The 19,686-nt window shown below is 45.7% G+C and overlaps 2 protein-coding genes and 1 pseudogene across 6 annotated transcripts in view; 1 reads left to right on the forward strand and 2 right to left on the reverse strand.

Annotated features, from left to right (window-relative positions):
• Positions 1-931, forward strand: part of FKBP15 (FKBP prolyl isomerase family member 15) — a 70,743-nt gene extending 69,812 nt beyond the window's left edge. For all 5 annotated transcript variants that reach the window (XM_004452313.4, XM_004452314.4, XM_071217046.1 and 2 more), the window contains one exon: positions 276-931. In XM_004452313.4, coding sequence (XP_004452370.2) covers positions 276-353 — 78 coding nt within the window. In that variant the 3' untranslated portion in view covers positions 354-931. The remainder of the gene's footprint in view (positions 1-275) is intronic.
• A 4,301-nt stretch (positions 932-5,232) lies between these two features.
• On the reverse strand, positions 5,233-18,433 carry SLC31A2 (solute carrier family 31 member 2). The gene is made up of 4 exons (XM_004452319.5): positions 18,326-18,433; positions 9,745-9,811; positions 7,030-7,219; positions 5,233-5,538 (listed from the first exon to the last, which is right to left on the reverse strand). Exons 1-4 carry the CDS (start codon positions 18,329-18,331, stop codon positions 5,370-5,372), a joined length of 432 nt encoding a protein of 143 aa, XP_004452376.2. The 5' UTR covers positions 18,332-18,433; the 3' UTR covers positions 5,233-5,369.
• Positions 14,063-16,609, reverse strand: LOC139439465 (large ribosomal subunit protein eL15-like; annotated as a pseudogene).
• Positions 18,434-19,686: the final 1,253 nt, after the last annotated feature.

Raw genomic sequence — 19,686 nt, forward strand, 5'->3', positions numbered from 1 at the left:
ATGTGTGCTTCACTAATAAATGAAAAAATTAGCCAAACCTTGGTCTTTTGTCTCTGTGTTGAAAGACTGCCTCTCTTCTCTGCACGCTTTTCAGCTTTATCCAGAAGCCTAGGTTTGCTGGCCTCAGGGTTAGTCCTTTCACTAAAACCCTAACCACCACCTCCTTTCCTATCTGGAGCTGGGAACAGATGTTGGATCACTTCACCTTACAGAGGCAGGAAGTCCATCTGGCACAGGGACAAGTGGGCACTGATTACTCTTTCCTGTTTTGTCAGAGCATGAAGGGACACCCGCCCCCGGCACCCCTTTTTGGAGATGACGATGATGATGATGACATTGACTGGCTGGGATGAAGACCCAGGAAACCGGTTCCAAGGTCTCTCTACTGTCCCTTCTCTAAGCATGGTTTTGCACAGCCAACTCTGGGTCTAGGTGAGCCACAGGGTGAGGTAAGGGTGATCATTCTGAAGACAGTGGTTTAGATACCTGAGTTAGCCAACTCCTAAGTCCCCTGCTTGAATGAGTGAAAAGGAACTGCCTTTGGAATGCTGGTGTTTTCAGCATCCCAGTTGGAAAAGGGCTGGTAGGTTCGCTACCAGCCAGTCACCAACAGGAGTTCTGCCCTCTTCCAAACTTTTTATTCTCTTCATTAACTCTCAGTCTGATCTGGGGACTCCCCCTCCATCTGACTGCAAAAGCCCAACCATGTCCCTGCAACAAGATCTGTCATGTGGGGTAAGGCCTGCCTGGTAGAACTGAGGGCAGATGCCACCACCTAAATCCCAGGTCAGTTAACAAGCCTTGCCTGCAGTCCTGGAACCTGTATCTTTTTCTTTGCCTTAAATCTGATATGTATCAATGAATATTGGAAATAAACAAAACTCAAATATCTGTAATAAAACTTAATTCAAACCCTTGGGTAGAAATCAAATTTGGTTCCAAGGGCTGTCTGTGCTACTCTTTGGGAATCTAAGGGTAGAAGTTGTAACCAGACTGGGTCTGTTAACATGTACAAAAGCATTGTGACACATTCCTTTTGGCACCTAACCCTGGAACTGCTCTCCCAGTTCATGCCAGCAACATAAGTTCAAGGCATTGTGGTTATCTGAATAGTCCTCTTGCTCCAGCAAGCTTGGTGCTGCACTCTAGGAAACCATGCAGAGGAGGTAGGAGGTACCTACAATGCATTGTCCATCATGGCACTAGAGGGATTCTTCACCATTTTGAGAGAAGCTTCCATTCCCTCTGAACTCAAGGGGCTGGGACTAAAAGTCTTTGCAGTCATTTTATTTATTCCAGGATCTTCCACAGTCCATACAACCAGTCCTCAAAAAGTAGAATAGTTTTAATAAAAACTCCCAGATTTAAAATGTTTACAGGATTGGGATCTGAAATTCCATGCAATCTAACCTGACACCATACTTGCCAGCCTTGTGCCCATATTGCCATTTTTGGGGCTGGGAGGGAACAGGGACCATTACTGCTTATTAAACTTCTCTCTTAGGCACTGTTGCCTAACACTTTACACAGGCTGTCTCATCTCTATTTTTTTTTTTTTAATTCTTTTATTCATTTTTTAAAAAATATTACATTCAAAAAATATGAGGTCCCATTCAACCTCACCGCCCCCACCCCACCACTCCCCCCACAGCAACTCTCTCTCCCATCATCATGAGGCTGTCTCATCTCTAGCAACTGCTGCGTACACACTGTTATCCCCATTTAATAGAGGAGAAAACTGAGGCTTACAGAGGTAAAATGGCTTGCCCAAGTTTGCATAGTAAACAGCAGAACAAGAATTCTAACTCTCACCATCGGATTCCAGAGCCCGGGCTCTTTACCACAGCAGTTTCCCTTGCCTAACCATTAAAAATTGCTTGGGGGGGGAGTGGATTTGGCTCAACGGATAGAGCATCCACCTACCACATGGGAAGTCCAGGGTTCAAGCCCAGGGCCTCCTGACCCATGTGGCGAGCTGGCCCACACGCAGTGCTGGTGTGCACAAGGAGTGCTGTGGCATGCAGAGGTTTCCCCTGTGTAGGGGAGCCCCACACACAAGGAGTGTGCCCTGCAAGGAAAACTGCCCCACGCGAAAAAAGTGCAGCCTGTCCAGGAGCGGTGCCGCACACACTGAGAGCTGACGCAGCAAGATGATGCAACAAAAAGAGACACACAGTTCTGGTGCTACTGCCAAGAATGCAAGTAGACACAGAACACACAGCAGATGGACACAGAAAGCAGACAATTGGGGGGGGGGGGCGGATTTAAAAAAATTAATAATAAATCCTTAAAAGAATGCATAAAAAATAAAATGATTCAAAAGTATAGAAAGTAAAAATTAAAGTTTCTGAATCCCATTTCAATCCTCTAGAAAAAATCACTTCTAATCATTTCTTTGAATGCTTCCAGAAATTTTCTATATATATGTGCATATGTGTGTGTGTATCTTTTATATGCTTGTGTGTATATATATATGCATCCATAATATGTATATATGAATGATTGCACATATATATGTGTATACATATATATACCTATGTACATGCAAGAGAGCATACTATCCATATTGCCACACACACTGAGAGCTGACGCAACAAGATGACACAACAAAAAGAGACACGGATTCCCGGTGCCGCTGACAAGAATACAAGCAGACACAGAACACACAGTGAATGGACAGAGAGCATACAACTGGGGGAGGGGGGAAAAGGGGAGAGAAAATAAATAAATTACATTAAAAAAAATTGCTTGGGGGAGCAGATGGGGCTCAAGCAGTTGAACTCTGCCTCCCACATGGGAGGTCCCAGGTTTGGTTTCCGATGTCACCTGAAGAAACAAAAACGAACAAGCAAAATGGAAAAACCAACTTGGGGAAGCTGATGTGGCTCAGTGGTTGAGTTCTGCCTTTCCACATATGAGGTCCTGGGTTTATTCCTTGGCCCCTGATACCAAAAAAAAAAAAAAAACTGCTTGGGTGTGGGGCAGGAGGAAATGCTTGTTAGAAACACAGGTTCCTGGGCCCTGCCCCAGAGCTCCTGAAACAAAATTTGTACCCTGTTATGATAACATGCAAAGAGCACAGGCCTTTTAGTCTCCCCCATCTGCCTTCATATCCCTGCACTACTGGGCACTTTGTGGCCTTGGCCATTACTTACCCGTTCAACCTCAGGTTGGGGCCAGACTGCCTGTACTCTGTACTTATTAGCTGGGAGTCTTTAACTTCTCTGTGCCTCAGTTCCCTCATCTTTAAGATGAGGACAGAAATAGTTTCTACTATTGTGAGGACTGAGTTAATGATTATAAAGTGCTTAGAGTACTGCCTGGCATACAATAAGCACTGTGTAGGTACTTGTTGAATTTTTAAAAATTTAAGTATGGAAAACAGCATCTTTTGTGACTTAGAGGACTCTGAAGAAAGTCAAAATGAACACAGTGGATTGCCTATTGTGAGTCTAACCATATAATCACTCTCCAGATGCAGATAGAAAAGCTCTCTATACTAGAACAGCTTCAAATGTGTTATCAGGTGTAATGACGAGACCTTACCAGGCTGAAGAGGTTGCTGATCAGCCATGGAGACACCTACCTCACTGGTGCCCCAGGGGTGGGGGCCTTAGCTAATCGGAGTATTCAGGACTTCTAGATGGATGTGTGAGGCTCCATCAGCAAGACTGCATGGGACATTTGAAATCCACACCAGTTTTGATGCTGGGCAGCTTTCCAATTCCCTTGTAAGTCTGCATGCATGAGGAGAAAGCATTGCTCAATCCTGAAGCCATCACATACTTTCTGTGACAGTTAAGCCTTATCGTAAATTTTAAAAGTGGCTTTTATATTTTTGCTTCTGCCTCTCAGGGAGAGAAGGTGCTAACAGTCCTGCCAACATCGGTATTTATAGTCTGTAGGACAGTTACTTTCTTCATTTTTTGTGACATGAACAGAGGAATGCCTGTTGACTAAGCTGGCATCCTGGGGTAGTGACCAGTGGGTACAGTGTTTCAGGGCTGTGTTTGCTTGAGCAGAGTTGTTGTCTCTGGCATTCATAGCAGATGGACAGACTTAATCCTCAGGCTCCTAGGGATAATCAACTACCAGCTCCATTCACCCCATTTGGCTCCTGCAGTTGTTGCATGGGTTATGTGTACTTGCTGTTGGACTGAGGAGAAACAAGAACAGTCACAGACTTTAAAAAAATATATAGATTTATTAAAGCATATTTTTAAAAATTCCCAAAGCTTATGACTCTCTTTCCATCTAGCCCACGAGGTACCTGAGCATAGATAATACAGTATACAGCAGTGAAACCCTAGACCAGTGGTTTTCTCTCCCTGGGCCTTTGTTTCCTTCTCTGTAAAGAGAAGAGGTTCAGCTATCAGGAGAGTCCCATCTAATTGTAAATTGGTAACGGCTTTGGTTTGTTTATTGCATCTCAGTTAATGATGCCTGTAGCTTAATCAGTATTTTAGTGAATGAATCATGTTAACCCACCAGATCATTATGGATGAGCAGTAATAAACAGCATTATTAGATATCAAATATTACCAAATGCAGCTCAAGAATCAGGATAAGAAGGGGCATTAAGGCTACAAAGAGCTTCCCAGACATCTAAGGCCATTCGATTATCTTGGGAGGAGCTCAGTCTATTCAGAGGATGTCAAGAGGCTTGTCTTTAATCTTCTGTCACTAATTCTCCCCCCAAGAAAGGGAATCAGTAGAGCCCTCCATTATGAATAAAATATCATTTTCATTAAAAAATTTGTCTGGTATTAGTGTTCAACACTGCCAACCAAGAGCTCAATGGGAAAAACAAAAAATTGTAGTTTGTCAACATGATCCATAGAAGAGACCATTTTCATGTGTTCCAAAGGCACAAAGGTGAGGGAAAGGAGCTAGTTTGGTCTCTGTCTCCAAGACAGAAGAAACCAAGAAGTCCTATGGAAAATGCTCCTTTAGTTAAGGCACAAATCAGGAGAGCAGAGGGTATCCAGGTTCCCTGCCCTTCATTACCCAGATCATATCTCCCTGTCTTGAAGGTCTTTGGACATTCTTATATTCTGAGTCATTGAGATAAGTTGACATGGGCGCAGCAACCCCACCGCAGGTTCTGTTCTCTCCTTTCCTCTTTTGGGCACAGCAGCCTTCTTCAGTCACAAGAAGACCAGGACTGTGCAGGCTGGCTGAGGAGGAACATAACTGCAATGGCTACTGAACTCCAGGAAGCAAAGGCTGGCTTTGGCTAAAAGCCAGGAGCTGAGAATGAGGCAAGGAGCGACCATCAGAAGAAAAATCAGATGTGGGGCTGGAAGTACAATGCCTGGGGAAGCGGGGCCCCAGCTCCCTGCAGCTCTTGGTACCTCTACCGCCAACTGCTAAACCATGCTGAGGAGTGGGTAGGCTAGGTAGTAGCCCATAGCTGAGCCCAGCACCACGCCAAGGAATATCCAGGTGTTGTAGGACATTACAGCCAGCATCATGAAGTAGCCGATGACCACCTGAGCGACATGGATTAGAGACTGGCCAAAGTGACACAAAAACCACCTAGAAGTACAGGAGAACATGTTAATAATGGCGACACACTGGAGGCTGAGCGTTCATGTCAGGGAATAAAAAGGGCAACTGAGTTACAGGGCCAGCTTATTTACAATTTATGCCTAACCCAAGACAGATTTATTTTTAAGGTGACATATCGGAAACCAGTGATAGAGAAGGAAAAGGGACTTGGATGAGGAGCCAAGGATAATCAAATCAGCACTGCATTTAGCTCTGAGCTTCCTAGCATCCTAAGCAAAAAGAGAAGATGGGATAAGTAATGTGTCTTGTTTGATTAGGGACAATATGAACTCATCACTAAGGCAGATTGTTTTTACCCCTGAATCTTTTATAGAAGGTAGCATGTCCTAATGGAAAGAGCACAGACTGCTGACAGAAATTCCTGGCTCTGCCACTAACTGGCATAAGACAAATGCCTTAATCTCTTTGGATTTAAGTTTCCTCTTCAGAGAAGTAAACAGGAATAAGAACGCCTCCCTTGCAGGGTGGTTTTGAAGATTTGAGATTGCCCGTGTGTGATGGTTAAGTTCATTTGTCAACTTGGCCAGGTGATGGTGCCCAGTTACTTGGTCAAGCAAGCATTCCTTGATTGTTACTGTGAGGACATTTAGTAGATTTAAATCAATAGTAAATTGACTGCATCTGGGGCTGATTACATCTACAATCAGCCAAGGCGATTGCCTTCAACAATGAGAGATGTCTCATCCAATCAGTTAAAGGCTTTAAAAAAGAGAAATGATTTCAGCACTCAGAGAATTTCCATCTCTACTTCAGCCAGCCAGCTTCTCCTGAGGAATTCATTAAAAAACTTCATCAGAGTTCCCAGCTTGTGGCCTGCCCTACGGAATTTGAAATTGCCTAACCCAAAGTTGTAGGAGACAATTCTTATGAAAATCTCATGAATGTATTAATATTTATAGATATCTCCTGTCAGTTGTTTTCCTAGAGAGTTCTGATGAACACACTATGTAAGGTGGCTGGTAGTGGAGCAGGCAGGCTTGGTAAGCACAGTAAGGCAAAGAGATGGCAGAATAGGGGCTATAAATGTTGCCTATCAGAGATGGAAGAGAAGAAAGGAGAGGAAAGGGTTTCCCTTCCCAGGGCTCCCACCCCAAGGTGGATACATTGCTGCAGCAATTCTTCTCTTTTGTTTAGAAACAGCTGCAGATCCCATCATGTGTTTGGAAAGGAGGCCCAGTGCAATTTGGGGCGGTACGTGGCCACCCCTGTTGCCTGGCACCAGAGCTGTGAAGATCACGGTTCTCTAATGCAATCCTGAGCCTAGCTGTATAGAGAGCAGAGAGAGCTTTGAGTTCCAGGTCACTGTACCACTGACTGGAAGCACTCTGGCAAGTCCTGGTCCTTTTGTGGGCCTCTGTTTCCCTCCTGTGAAGCAGAGCTAATGCTCTCTGGGCCCGACCTCCCTCTCAGGGTGACTGTGAGTACCCAGTGCCCACCCCCACACCCAGTACCTGTTACCTGCGGTGAGTGTGGCTGACTGGGAGTGAATCTGAGTCTTCAGACACCTGGTCTGCCTCCTCAGCAAGCTGCTGGTTGGTGTGGGTGGGCAGGCTCAGCAGGGCCTGGTGGAGCAGCTTGACTTTGCCAACCTTGATGCTTTCATACAACACGGCCAGGAGCAGGACCACCAGCACCGAGAGTGCCATGCCTGCCAAAGGAGGCCGAGTTGCAGAGGCCTGGCCGGGCAAGGGCTGCTTCCCTTCCAGCAGCCTCCCCGGGACTTGGTGCAGGTGCAGAAGGGCTCCTCCACCCTCGCCCTCTGAATCCACTCCAGCCTCTCTTGCATTGTCTTCCCCATCCTTGTTCAGCTCCAAACTTCTTCATTGTCTCTTTTCCCCGCCAACCTTTCTTGGTGGGGCTGGCCTACTGAAGTATGGCTTTGAGATCAGGAAGAAAAGCCACTTGGAAAAGCCAGGGGACCAAGGATGAAGAAGAAGCCATATCCCATCATCTCCAACCCATCCCCAACAGGCTGTACAAATCTCTGTCATGGTATAGCAAGGTCCTATTTATATGTATGCATATAAACAAAAACATCTGGAAGGAAGGTGTGATGGCTAAGTTCAGTGTGTCAACCTGGCTAGGTTATGGGGTCCAGTTGTTTGGCCAAGCAAGCACTGGCCTGTAGTAAGGTGATTGCATCTATGGCTGATTACACCTATGAACTAAGGAGATTGCATTCAGCAATGAGAGAAGTCTCATCCAATCAGTTGAAGGCCTTAAAAGGAGAACTGATGATTTCAGCAGTCAAGAATTTCCATCTCTACTTCAGTCAGCCTGTTTCTCCTGGGGCAGGCTGAAACCTTCATTGGAGTTCCCCGCTTGCAGCCTGCCCCACAAAATTCGAATTCACCAGTCCCCATAGTCATGTGAGCCAATTCCTAAAATAAATCTCCCAATATTTACATAAATATATACATACATACCTGTTGGTTCTGTTTCTCTGCTGAACTCTGACTAATATAGAAGGATATATAGCAAAAGAGCAATAGATATCTTGGCAAGGTAGGGTTTTATTTTTGCTTATCTAATTTTCTAAAGTTTCTACAGCAAATACTTTTTATTTTTATATTAGGGAAAAATCCATTAAATTATTTTACAGAATGAATTAAGTGCTATCTAGAGCTGCTGTGTAAATTTAACTGCAAATTGCTACTTCTGTGTTACAATGGAGGAAGTAATAAATGGCCTGGCTATCGTATTTCATTGGGCTCCAAGGAAGAACTAATTTGCAAAACAGGCAAGTCCTTAAAATATAAAATTGCAGGTAATTGCATGCACACAGTAAGAAATTCAAACACTGCAAAAGTGAAAAAATCATCTTCCCACTCGGGTTTCCTAGAACCTGTTCCCTTCCCCAGGGCAATCTCTTTAGCAATTTCCTGTGTTGCCTTCCAAAGGATTCTCAGTACACACGTAAGCATTTCTTTATCTAACTGACAACACCTATATAGGCATACTCTTCTGCATCTGACTTCATCAGACGTATTTTGAACATAGGTTCCCCTTAGTTCACACAGAGGAACCTTATTTTTCACACTGACTTCATAGTATCTGTGATAGATATTTCCAAAGATGGCTACTGTAATATATCCCACCCCACATGCTCTTAGAATGTTATGGCAACACTTCTGCCATCAAGTGGTGGGGTCTATAGTCCCTTCCCTTTAATCTGGGCAGACTGTTGTTGAGTCCCTCAACCAAGGTGGAAGTAATGCTATGTGACTTCCAAAGCTAGATCTTAAAAATCTATGCCCTTCCACTTTGTTCTCTTGGAATACTCACTCTTGCAAGCCATCCACCATGTGGTGAGGAGGCCCAGGTCAAGGGAAAGGTCATGGTAGATGTTCTAGCCAATGACCCCAGCTGAGGTTCTAGCTAACAACCACGATCAACAGCCAGACCTGAGAAAGAAGGCCTTCTAGATGACTCTAGCTCCAGCTGCTGTCCGAATATACCTGAAGAAATATACCTGAGAAAACTCATGCGAGGACCACTTAGCTGAGTCCAGTTAACTCACAGGACCTTGAGAGGGAATAATAAAATGACTATGGTTGCTTTAGCCATTGAGTTTGGGGTTATTTGCTACTCAGTGGTAGCTGGAATAGTATCCCATTGTAGGGATGGCCATAATTTATTTGTTCATCACTTGCAATTACAGGCATTTGGACCATTTCCAGTCTTTTTAAAGATGCAGTAAAGTTGAAAAATAACACCATCATGAGTCAGTGACCAATCCCACTTTTTCAAGTCACTCTGCCCTCTAGGCTTCTGGGCTGGTGTTGGACAGTGAACCCTGGATGACGGAGATGCCAGGAGGCAAGAAGCCTTGATTTAGTTCTGGCTCTGATGCTTACTGGCTGTGTGACCCTGGATGAGTCTCTTCCCTTCTCTGAGCTTCATTCCCTTCTCTGGGCATCAGTTCTCTCCCCTGTCATTGAGGGAAAGGCTGTCTTCCTAGCCTCTCTGGGCCACAGTAAGATCAATGAGATAAAGGAGCCCTCTGTAGTCTCAAGAGCCTGGTGCAAATAGAATTATAAACATAAAGCTCCAGCTCAGGCCTTATGTAAGGAGTCAGGTTCACTGCAATGCCCACAAAGCACAGCAACGAAGAGAACCTTGGATCTCCACAGCCTGGAGCTACAAGGGCAGGTTTGGGCTTCCCATTCTTACCTGAAGGACTGTGGACACTCCAGAAATCAAACAGAAGAACCACCTCATCTGAGAAGATGAAATGCATCTGAAAGAGAAGGGAATCTGCATCACAGTAGGCTGAGGGTGTGGAAGTCATGGCCCCTAGTGCTCTCCAGCAGCCTCATTTGGGGCCCACCAAAATGGAGTCACTGGACTTAGGTATTTCAAGGGCCATTAGAGGCCATCAGGACCAACTGAAGGCAGGCGGGCATGGACTTGTCCAAGGTCTCACAGCAGGCCAGTGGCCGAGCTCTAACTGACCTGGCCCTGCTGCAGGTGGAAGTGAAGGTGAGGGAGTGCCCATCCTCACTGGGCCAGCTGGGCTCAGATGTCACAGTGACCTCAAGCCATGTGGGGACGTTCCCTTTGTGCCCTCCCATGATGAAGCACTAGACTGGGGAATGATGGCCTCTTCTTACCCCCAGGCCCGAGCCATTTTGCTCCAGCTCCAGGGCAGGCTTCCCCAAGGGGAGGCCATGTGACGGGGTCATGGAGTCTTCTTTGTCCTGTGAGTCCAGGCAGCTCCACCTGTTTACCATGGAGGAAGCCAGGCACAGCTGCCTTCATTCTATACCCCACGTCCACTTATGTTCACTCACTCACTAAACATTTGCAGAGGCCCAATTCTGTACCCAACATTCCAGACAAAGGAACGCCTCTCCCCTCAGTGAGCTTGCAGCCGTGCGGGTAGATGCAAGGCCCATGCAGCATCTGACTGGAGGAATGAATGGCCTTCTCAAAGAGCACCTGGTCCACCTGGTATACAGGTGGCCTCATGGACTTTTTATACACGATCTCATTTCAATCTCACAACAACCCTCTGTGACAGGGATGATTAGACCCATTTTACAGGAAGGAAAACGATGGGAAACTAGGCTTATGGAAGTTAAGTAACTTGCTGAAGGTCACAAAGCTTGTGAGTTGACAGGCAGGGGACCATACCCGTCTAGTTGGATGCCAAAGCCCTACACTGCTGCTTCCCAGTCTCCAAGAAAGGAGGATGAGACAGGACCAGGAGGGTGATTTTAAATCCCACCAGGCTTGAAGACAGCATTTGGCCAAATGGACCAGTAGGTTAGTTTACCTTCTCAGGGAAGGGAAAGCACCCCCCCCCCCCCCTCTAGTCACCAGGAAAGGCCTCTGCAGCCAGCAGAAGCAGCTCTGCAAACTCCATCGGTGCTTACCCAGCTAAGGAGAGCCTGGCTGTGTGTGGATCAGCTGGTGGAAGCCTTTGACTTTTAAGATAATGGCCAAATTGTAGAATACTCAAATGTCAAAACTAGGGGTCCTCAGAGGTTTATTTAGTCCCTTGGATTTTTTTTTCTTTCTTTTCTTGGTCAGGAAACACTTTGTTCAAATATTAAGTTTCCTTTTAAACTCTGTTATATGAAACAAAATGCAGGGCTGTGGGTGTGGAGAGGAGGGGTCTGAGCGCTACTGAAACTCAGTTTGGAAAAACACTGATCTGGTATAACTCTGGCCCCTTTTACATCTCCCTCTCATTCCCAGATGGGGACAATGAGTCCCAAGAAAGGCAGGGGATTTGTTCAAGACCTTGTGAGAAGAAATCCGTTCACTCTCAGGTTAAGCAACTTGTGTTCAAGGAAAGATGATCAGGAAAGACTATGGGCTCTCATGAAGGCTGTGGGGCGATCAAGCCTTAAGGAAAAGAAGTTCAGGCTGAGGCAGTCTACAGTGTATGGGGCAGAGAAGCTGCCATTTGGTTAGGAAGCTGCTCAGGGGTGTTCCATGGCCTCCTGGGCACCAGGGCCAGAACACCAAACTTCTGTTTGTAGACGACAGCCCTAAAAGGTGGGCCGTACATGTTCTAGCCTTCCCCACCTCCCTCTTCTTTCAAAATTCAGGATCACAGGAGAAAGTTAACAATAGTCAGTTGAATAGAGCATTCACATCAAGACATCTGTTATCAGGGCCCTTCTCAGAGCCTCAGTTTCCTCCTAGGGTTGCTGGAAGAAAACATTTGAGAAGCCATCCAAACAAGGTGACCCCCAGTAAGTGCGCAATGAACCCAAGTCATCCTCTTTCCCATACAGGCCTCAGACAGAGGGCCTTTAGAAAGCATTTCTCAGAGTGTCCATGGGAGAACCACAAAATGGTAAGGTTTTAGGCACTGTGGTCAAGTATTTTACCCAAATGGTATTGGGTAAAATAAAGTTGAACAGTCCTCTTTACTGCCAGACATCTGAATGTAGAAACCCTTTCTTTCTTGCTGAACATCCTGTGGAAGAGTACCCTGCAGAACATACTTTGGGAAGTGCTCATCTAAAGCAATCACCTTTTTCCACACTTGGGGAGAAAATAATACTAGCTAACACCTATTGGGCACTTTGCACCAGGCACTATTCTAAAAATATTACACACTTTAACTCAAATTTAACTACAAGAGGGACAAGAGGGAATTACTCTGCTTAGCTCTGTTGTACAGATGAGAAATGGAGGCATGGAGAGTTTCCGCAACTTGCCAGGTTGCATGGCTGGAATTCTTTATCTTGATGGCCATGCCTACTGCATAACCTTAGGGCAGCACACAAAGCCCAAACTGGTAGATAGCTGGAGAATGCCAAGCAGCTTCCATTAAAGAAACAAAGGAAATAAACAAGGATCGACATAGGGACTGGAAAGTTAAGGCCAGAGCCCAGGGGACTATAGCTGGAAAACAGGAAGTCAGAGAAGGGTGGGAGGGAAGGACACTGGAACACAGGTGTGCCTGAACAGCTGCTGTTACACCTGGATCCCCAAAGGCAGAATAATCTCCAGGTGAATCACTGGGATTAATGGCAGTGCCCTAGCCTGGGAGACCTGGGTCCTCATCCTGGCTTTTGCCCGTCACCAGGGGTCAGTCATGAGCCCCATACTGGCAAGTGGTTTAGTGAAGGAGACTGCAGCATCTCCTTAGAATCTCCAAGGCCCTTATAAAAATGCAAATTCCTGGGCCTCTTCAGACCTCTCAATCAGAACCAGGGGTGGAGTCACAAGAGGTAGAGCAGATACAAGATTTTCAATTAAAAAAAAAAAAAAAAAGTTTTATTTTAGTCACATATACAACATAAAATGTCCCCTTTTAACCACATTAAAATAGTATTCAATGGTATTAATTCAAATAATATTCAGTGGTATTAATTACCTTCACAATGTTGTTACCATCATCACCTTCCATTACCAAAACTTTTCCATCACCCCGGAACAGAAATTCTCTTCCAATTAGGCACTAACTCCCTATTCTCTATTCCAACCCTGGCCCCTGGTGACCTATATTCTAGTTTCTGACTCAATGAATTTGTTTATTCTAATTAATTCACATCAGTGATTTCATACAATATTTTTCCATTTTTGTCTGGCTTATTTCACTCAACTGATGTCTTCGAGGTTAATCCATGTTCATATATACCTCCATGCATGTATCAGAACTTCATTCCTTTTTATGGCTAAATAACATGCCATTGTATGTGCACACCATATTTTATTTATCCATTCATTGGCTGATGGACACTTGGGTTGCTTCCATTTTTTGGCAATTGTGCATAATGATGCTGTGAACATCAGTGTTCAAATATCTATTCAAGTTCCTACTTTCAATTCTTTTGGGTATATTTCTTGAAGTGGGACTGCCAGGGCATATGGTAGTCCTACACTTAGCTTTCTAAGGAACCACCAAATTGTCTTCCACAGCAGCTGCAGCATTTTACATTCCCACCAACAATGAATGAGGGTTCCTATTTCTCTACATCCTCTCCAATATTATTTTCTGTTTTTTGAATAGTAGCTATTCTAGTGGCTATAAAATTGTATCTTGTTGGAGTTTTTTTTTGGGGGGGGGGGAACCCTAGGCCAGATTTGTATTACTTTATTGCATATGATGAGAGGGTAGGATATCCTATTACCATCCTACAAATTTCCAAGCAAATTCCACTTAAAATTTTTCCCCCAATTTCCCCTCTAGTCAAACTCCAAAAAACAGCCACTTGAGAGCAAACCAGCAGAGCACTGCATTGCCCCAATAAAGATGTAGGTTTTCATGCACCAAACAAACCTATAAAAAGAGCTAGTTTCAGTGCTCCTCTTTTAAAGACTTTGTCTTTTATCCCCCACAGCACAGCATTTTTAAACACTGACAAATAACTCCCTAATAAGATAAAGACAAAAGTGTTTACTTATTAGACAGAAGATACACCATCACTTTATATTCTTCAAACATTATTGTACTTTAACTTTTATAATTTGACAGTATCTTCAGGAAACAATCTGCAGACTACTGCTTTAACAACACTTTTAAGTGGATATGACTGTCCTAAATTGTTAACACTTTTAAGTAGCTATGACTGTCCTAAATTGTTTATTAGGTATGAATTTTACAAACATTACTTATACACTAGCAGGAACAGTGGAGCTGGAGAGTACTGCGCCTTCTCCAAGCTACACGGCGAGAACCACCAATAGTGTGGTGGAATCTGTGATCCTTTCCAGGGCAATGGCTCTTGCGGTCTGCAGATGTCAGCCCTCATATCTCCCTGTGCTTGTGGACTGGCTTGGTGATCCACTGGGTGTCAGGATTTCTTCTGATAGCTTTATGGAGTCGATCAATGAAGACAACCTCAAGGAATTTATATGTGGAATCTCTGCCAACCCAGTAAGAATTCAAGACTCTCTGCCCCCACCGTGCCACCCGCTCACTCCTCAGCAACAGACTGAAGGCTTCCAGCAAACTTCAGGGGGTTAACCTCATGATGGTCAGGCTCACCATAGGTGGCAGCCTTAGGAACCAGGTGATTGCAGCCAGCCACCACGGCACACTCGAATTCTGTAGATGACGTAACCTTGCTTTGCCTTGCGTCCTAGTCTGCGTGCTTTATCTGGCTGGTGGATGGAGGGACCTATGGAACTGGGGAACCTAGAGAAATGGTAGAACTGCCAGCAGTGGACCCTCAAAAGAAAGTACTCACATCAGACACTTCTTCCTCCACAGTTCCTGGATGTATTTGTAGGCACCCACTTTGGCTTACCCTAACGGCTGCGCCAGATGCAAAGGGTCATTGGTGTTTCGATTTGCATTTCCTTAATGGCAAATGATGCTGAGCATCTTTTCATGTGCTTTTTGGCAAATTATGTATCCTCTTTGGAGGAATGTCTATTCAAGTCATTTGCCCATTTTTAAATTGTCTTTTTGTTGTTGAGTTGTAGGATTTCTTTATATATTCTGGATAGTAAATCCTTATCAGATGTGGGGTTTCTCACGCTGTAAGTTGTCTTTTTACTTTCACAATGAAGTCCTTTGATGTACAAAAGGTTTTAATTTTAATGAAGTCCCATTTATCAATTTTCTCCCTTTGGTTGCTTATGCTTTTGGCATAAAATCTAAGAAACGTTGTCTAACACAGCAGAAGATACTTTCCTATGTTTTCTTCTAGGAGTTTTGTAGTGTTGGTTCTTATATTTAGGTCTTTGATCCATTTTGAGTTAATTTTTATGTATGATGTGAGTTAGGAGCCCACCTTCCTTCTTTTGCACTTGGGTATCTAGTTTTCAGACACAAGATTTTAATAAACCCCTTTCAGGCCATTCCTGTGACGGCCACTACCATTTGTTACAGCTTGCACAGAGTCAGCAAAGCCTAGTGGTTAAGAGTAACCCCCAGCTCTTGCAGGAACCAGCTATGTGGCCTTGAGCTACTGACCCACAGCAGACCCTCTGGCTCTCAGTCTCCTCATCTAGAAAATGGAGGACTCTTTCCCTTGGTTTGGCCTCATTTTCAAATACATCTGCTAACTTGGTAGAGACAGGATCCCAGGTTGAGCTCCACCCTGAAAACCCAATAGGAGACAAAAAGAAAAAAAAAGGCCTCTGGCCAAAAGTGAGCATGCCTCTGTGCTTCCGGAGGGAGGGGGAATGGGAGACCTCATCCATGCATCTCCTCAGTCCCTGAGTTGAGACTTGGACACTGCAGCTTTGGGGTTCGTGGAGACCAGGAAACAGACCTGCCTGGTGCACTCCCTGCACTCAGCAAGCATGCCTTTCAGTTCTGGAAGGGTCTGACTTACATCACCAAACCCTGCCTGGACCTACTCAGGGTCTGAGCACACCGGGGTCCTGAATCTGTGGGACAGAGAAGGAAAAAGAAAACCATCTGATGAAGAGAACAGCCATGCAGCAACTGTGTCTTCTGAGGACCTGCAAGTGCTTGCTCTATGCTCATCTTCATCCCTTATCTTGGTTGCTGCCCAGGACACCTCTGCCAGGTAAGTATGATTATTAACCCCTTTAAATAAATAAGGAAGGCAGGGAGAGGCCCAATTACCACCCAAGGTCACTCAGCAATAGGTACCCAAGGTGAGTGATCTTTCTGGAAAGGCTGTGCTAGTTCTCACACCTCAGCATGTATTAAACACCCTGGGTATTTCTGGGATAGGAGTCCATGGGGTCACACTTTGAGAAACTGCCTGAACCATCATGTTCTCCTGCCTCCCAGTATGGACTGGGCAACTAAATTAAGTTATAGCTCAAAACAGAAACTTACACAATCCTTTAAAAATCATGCTGAGGAATTTAAAAATAAAAAGGTTTTCTTTTTCTAATATGAAAGTGGTACATGATCATTTTAACAAGTTGAAATAGAACCAAAAAGAAAGTAAAAATCATTTTGAGAACCAAAGATATCTACCCAAAGACAGCTCATTAAGATTTCAAAGAGTATCTGTTGGCAGGCAAAATGTTCACAAAAGATTGATATGGAAAAACAAGCAGGAACAAATACTTCTGTGGAGCTCCACTTACACTTGGGTTGGGCTCCCACAGCTTCAGGCCCATCACTCCTTCTCTGAGTATACATGGTAAAGCAGTTGGCATGTACGGAATGTCCCCAGAGGCTAATTAATCAAGGACGTTCCATAACTGGTTTCCTCCTACTCACCTTGAGCCAGGCGGCTATCTCAGGGGCCCCAAACAGCAAGACACCCCCTGCTGCAAACCTGCCCACTTGCTGAACAGTACGGTTAATTCAACCAAAAAAGTATTTACTTTCCTTGTGCCAGTGATGTGCAGACCCCAAAGATACAGAGATGAATGAGACAAGTCCTTGCCCCTCCTGGAGCTAACAGTCTAACAGTGGAGACAGAGAAGTGAACAGACCAGTAAAACGGTGGAGTGAGAGAGAGGGAGGCACAGTGGAGGCTGGTGGGTGCTGAGGGCGGAGCCTCTGGGGAGATCCTAACCCAGCGGACAAGGCAGGTGGCAAGGAGAGCTTCTCAAGCAGGGGAAGCAGAGGGAGGCCGGTGTGGCATGTCCAGAGCTGACATGCCGGCAGTCAGCAGCTGGTCTCTCCTCACTGGGGGCCCGGAGCCCAGGGAGGGACAAAGCCCAGGGAGGCTAAGGTCACTTGGCCTACTCTTAGGTGCCCTTTCTCTAAAGAAAAGAAAAGGGAAAAAAAAAAAAAAAATCAAACAGGCATTCCTTGCCTTGAAGGAAGATATTTAGGGCTGCAGTTTTCAATTAAAGAGCTTTGTGGTAAGATATGGAAGGGGCAGAACCCTAATCTTGTTTTCCCGTTGAGGATGAATCTCAGCCTGCAGCAGCAGCCTAAGTCATCTGTGCTTTAATCAGGGCCCCACCCTGGGCGGGCACGCGCTGTGATGACCCAAGGGGCCATGCATTGGGCTTATTTTCACTTATTTTCTTCTTTGGTTTCTCAGTGGTGGTTACTTAACCAGAGTTTAGGGAGACTGAGATCCCAGTCCCGCCATAGACTGGCTGGGGGATTTTTTTTTTTCTTTCTTACCAGCCGTTCCCATCTATTTCCCCTTTTAGAGACCTGGCAGGGGGTGGGGGAGAACATCTGACTAAATGACCAGCATCCCCTTCCTGTTTCTTAAATTCTACGACATTCTTCATGGGGTGAAGAAAATGAAATTTCTTCAAAGACCTAAGAGTCTTGGCAAGTTCCCATTCTCTCCAACCCTACCAAGAAAAACAGCTTATTGGAACCGCGACTTCTGTACGGAGGATGGAAAGCAGCTGGGTCTGTTCTCCCGGCTTAGGAATTAGACCACGAACTTGCCAAGGGCATGAAATCGGGCCGGCGGGTGGAGGGTGGAGGTGCGCTCAGTGTGTGGGCGCGGGGCCGCGGGCTGCGATGCACAGGGGGCTTTCCACCTGCAGGAAGTCTTCCCGGAGCCTCTCCCTTCCCCAGGTCACCGCACTCCCGGCCCCAGGCGTTGGCCAGAGCTCCCGGGCAGGGGCCCGGACTCGTCCTCACCCTGCGCGCCCTCGTGCCGTGCCAAGGCAGGCGCTCCCTAACTGCTCGACGAACTGGTCCAACACGACCCAGGCAGGAGAGAGAAATAAACATTAAACTCCAAAGCCACAGCACGCTCCGCCTGCTGCTAGCCCCCGACTCGTTCCGCTGCCGGCGATGCCGCCCACACACCCCCAGCTCAGCCCCCGGCCCGGAGGGGGCACGGCTCCCGGGCTGCCCGGACCAGCTGCGCGAGGGGACCCGCCCCGGCCAGCCGCCCGCGGCCCATCTCTCTCGGGCGCGCTCGGGACTCACCGCCATGGCGAGCGCGCTGGGTGGGCGCGGGGCCCGCGTCTGCCCGCTGGAGACTCCTCCGCTGGGTTGTCCGCAGCCGCCGCGGCGACCGCGTCCCGAACTGCGCGGATCACGTGGTCGGGGCGAGGCGGCGCGAGGGCGCCTGGGAGTTGTAGTCCCCGCGCGCCCCACCCCGGCGGGCGCGGGCGCTCCCAGGCGGCCCGCGCACCCCCGCAGCCCAGGAGCGGGAGGCCGGGCGCGTCGTTTCCAGAGTCATTCTGTTTGGTCTTTTACTCTTTTACGTTTGACTTCCTCTTCGAAATTGCTATCGATATGTTTATTACCCAGTAAAACGTGTTCATTGTGATATACCATGCGAAGCCTAACACACGTTGAGTGGAAAAAGGAAAAGTCCGTCCTGTGGACACAATAGCAATAGATGAGGAGTAAATTAAATTATGACCCAGACTTTTTGTTTTGCCAGTGAAAGTTAATTGCATTATTTTCATCTGAGCTTTTTTAAGTAAAAAATAATACATGGTGTAAGTTTAATCTGTAGTTCCTTGATTACTATGGTGGTAAACTTTTTTTTTCTTACTGTCCATTTCCTTGATGTAGGCTTTTTGCTGGGAAGTTTTGGGGGGCTGAGGAACTTTTAGCAGCCCTTTGCATTTTAAACATGTTCAGTAAGCCTTTTGCCCCTCACCCTATGCGGCTCCTCAGAGAAACCTTACCAGAGGAGATATTAGCAGAGATGCTATTAACTGGAGTTTAAACCAGTTGAAATCCTGAGCCATCAAGTACATCAAGTACTGACCTAACCTCAAAACTGGAAGAATAGAAAAAAGAAGAGCAAACTAAACCCAAAGCAAGCAGAAGGAAAGAAACAACAAAGATTAGAGATAAATGAAATAGAAAACAAACAAAGGAGAGAATCAGCAAAATCAAAAGTTGGTTCTTTGAAAAGATTGAGAAAAACAACAAACCTTCAGCTGCTGTGGAAGGCAGTTTGGCAGTTCCTCGGGAAGGTAAGTATAGAACTACCATATGACCTGGCAACCCCACAATTAGGTATATAACGAAAAGAATTGAATGCAGGGAATCAAACAGATATTTAACACCTGTGTTCATAGTGGCATTATTCACATATGCCAGCAGATGGAGGCAGCCCAGTGTCCATCAATCCCTGAGCGGATAAACAAAACATGGTATATACATACAAAGTAATATTCTTCAGCCGTATAAAGGAACGAAGTTCTGAAACATGTGATAACATGGATGAACCTTGAAGACATCATGTTGAGTGAAAGAAGCCAGACACAAAAGGACAAATATTATAGATCTCATTGATGTGAAACAATTAGAATAAACAAACTCATAGA

Source organism: Dasypus novemcinctus, chromosome 8 (assembly GCF_030445035.2).
Source record: "Dasypus novemcinctus isolate mDasNov1 chromosome 8, mDasNov1.1.hap2, whole genome shotgun sequence".
Lineage (NCBI taxonomy): Eukaryota > Metazoa > Chordata > Mammalia > Cingulata > Dasypodidae > Dasypus > Dasypus novemcinctus.

What these genes read in the sequence shown, in the direction of transcription:
- SLC31A2 (XM_004452319.5), bottom strand. An exon ending in GAGTGTCCACAGTCCTTCAG is followed by an intron (nt 7,220 to 9,744) that starts GTAAGAATGGGA and finishes CTCCTTTGGCAG; the next exon opens with GCATGGCACTCTCGGTGCTG. An exon ending in GTCAGCCACACTCACCGCAG is followed by an intron (nt 5,539 to 7,029) that starts GTAACAGGTACT and finishes CTGTACTTCTAG; the next exon opens with GTGGTTTTTGTGTCACTTTG.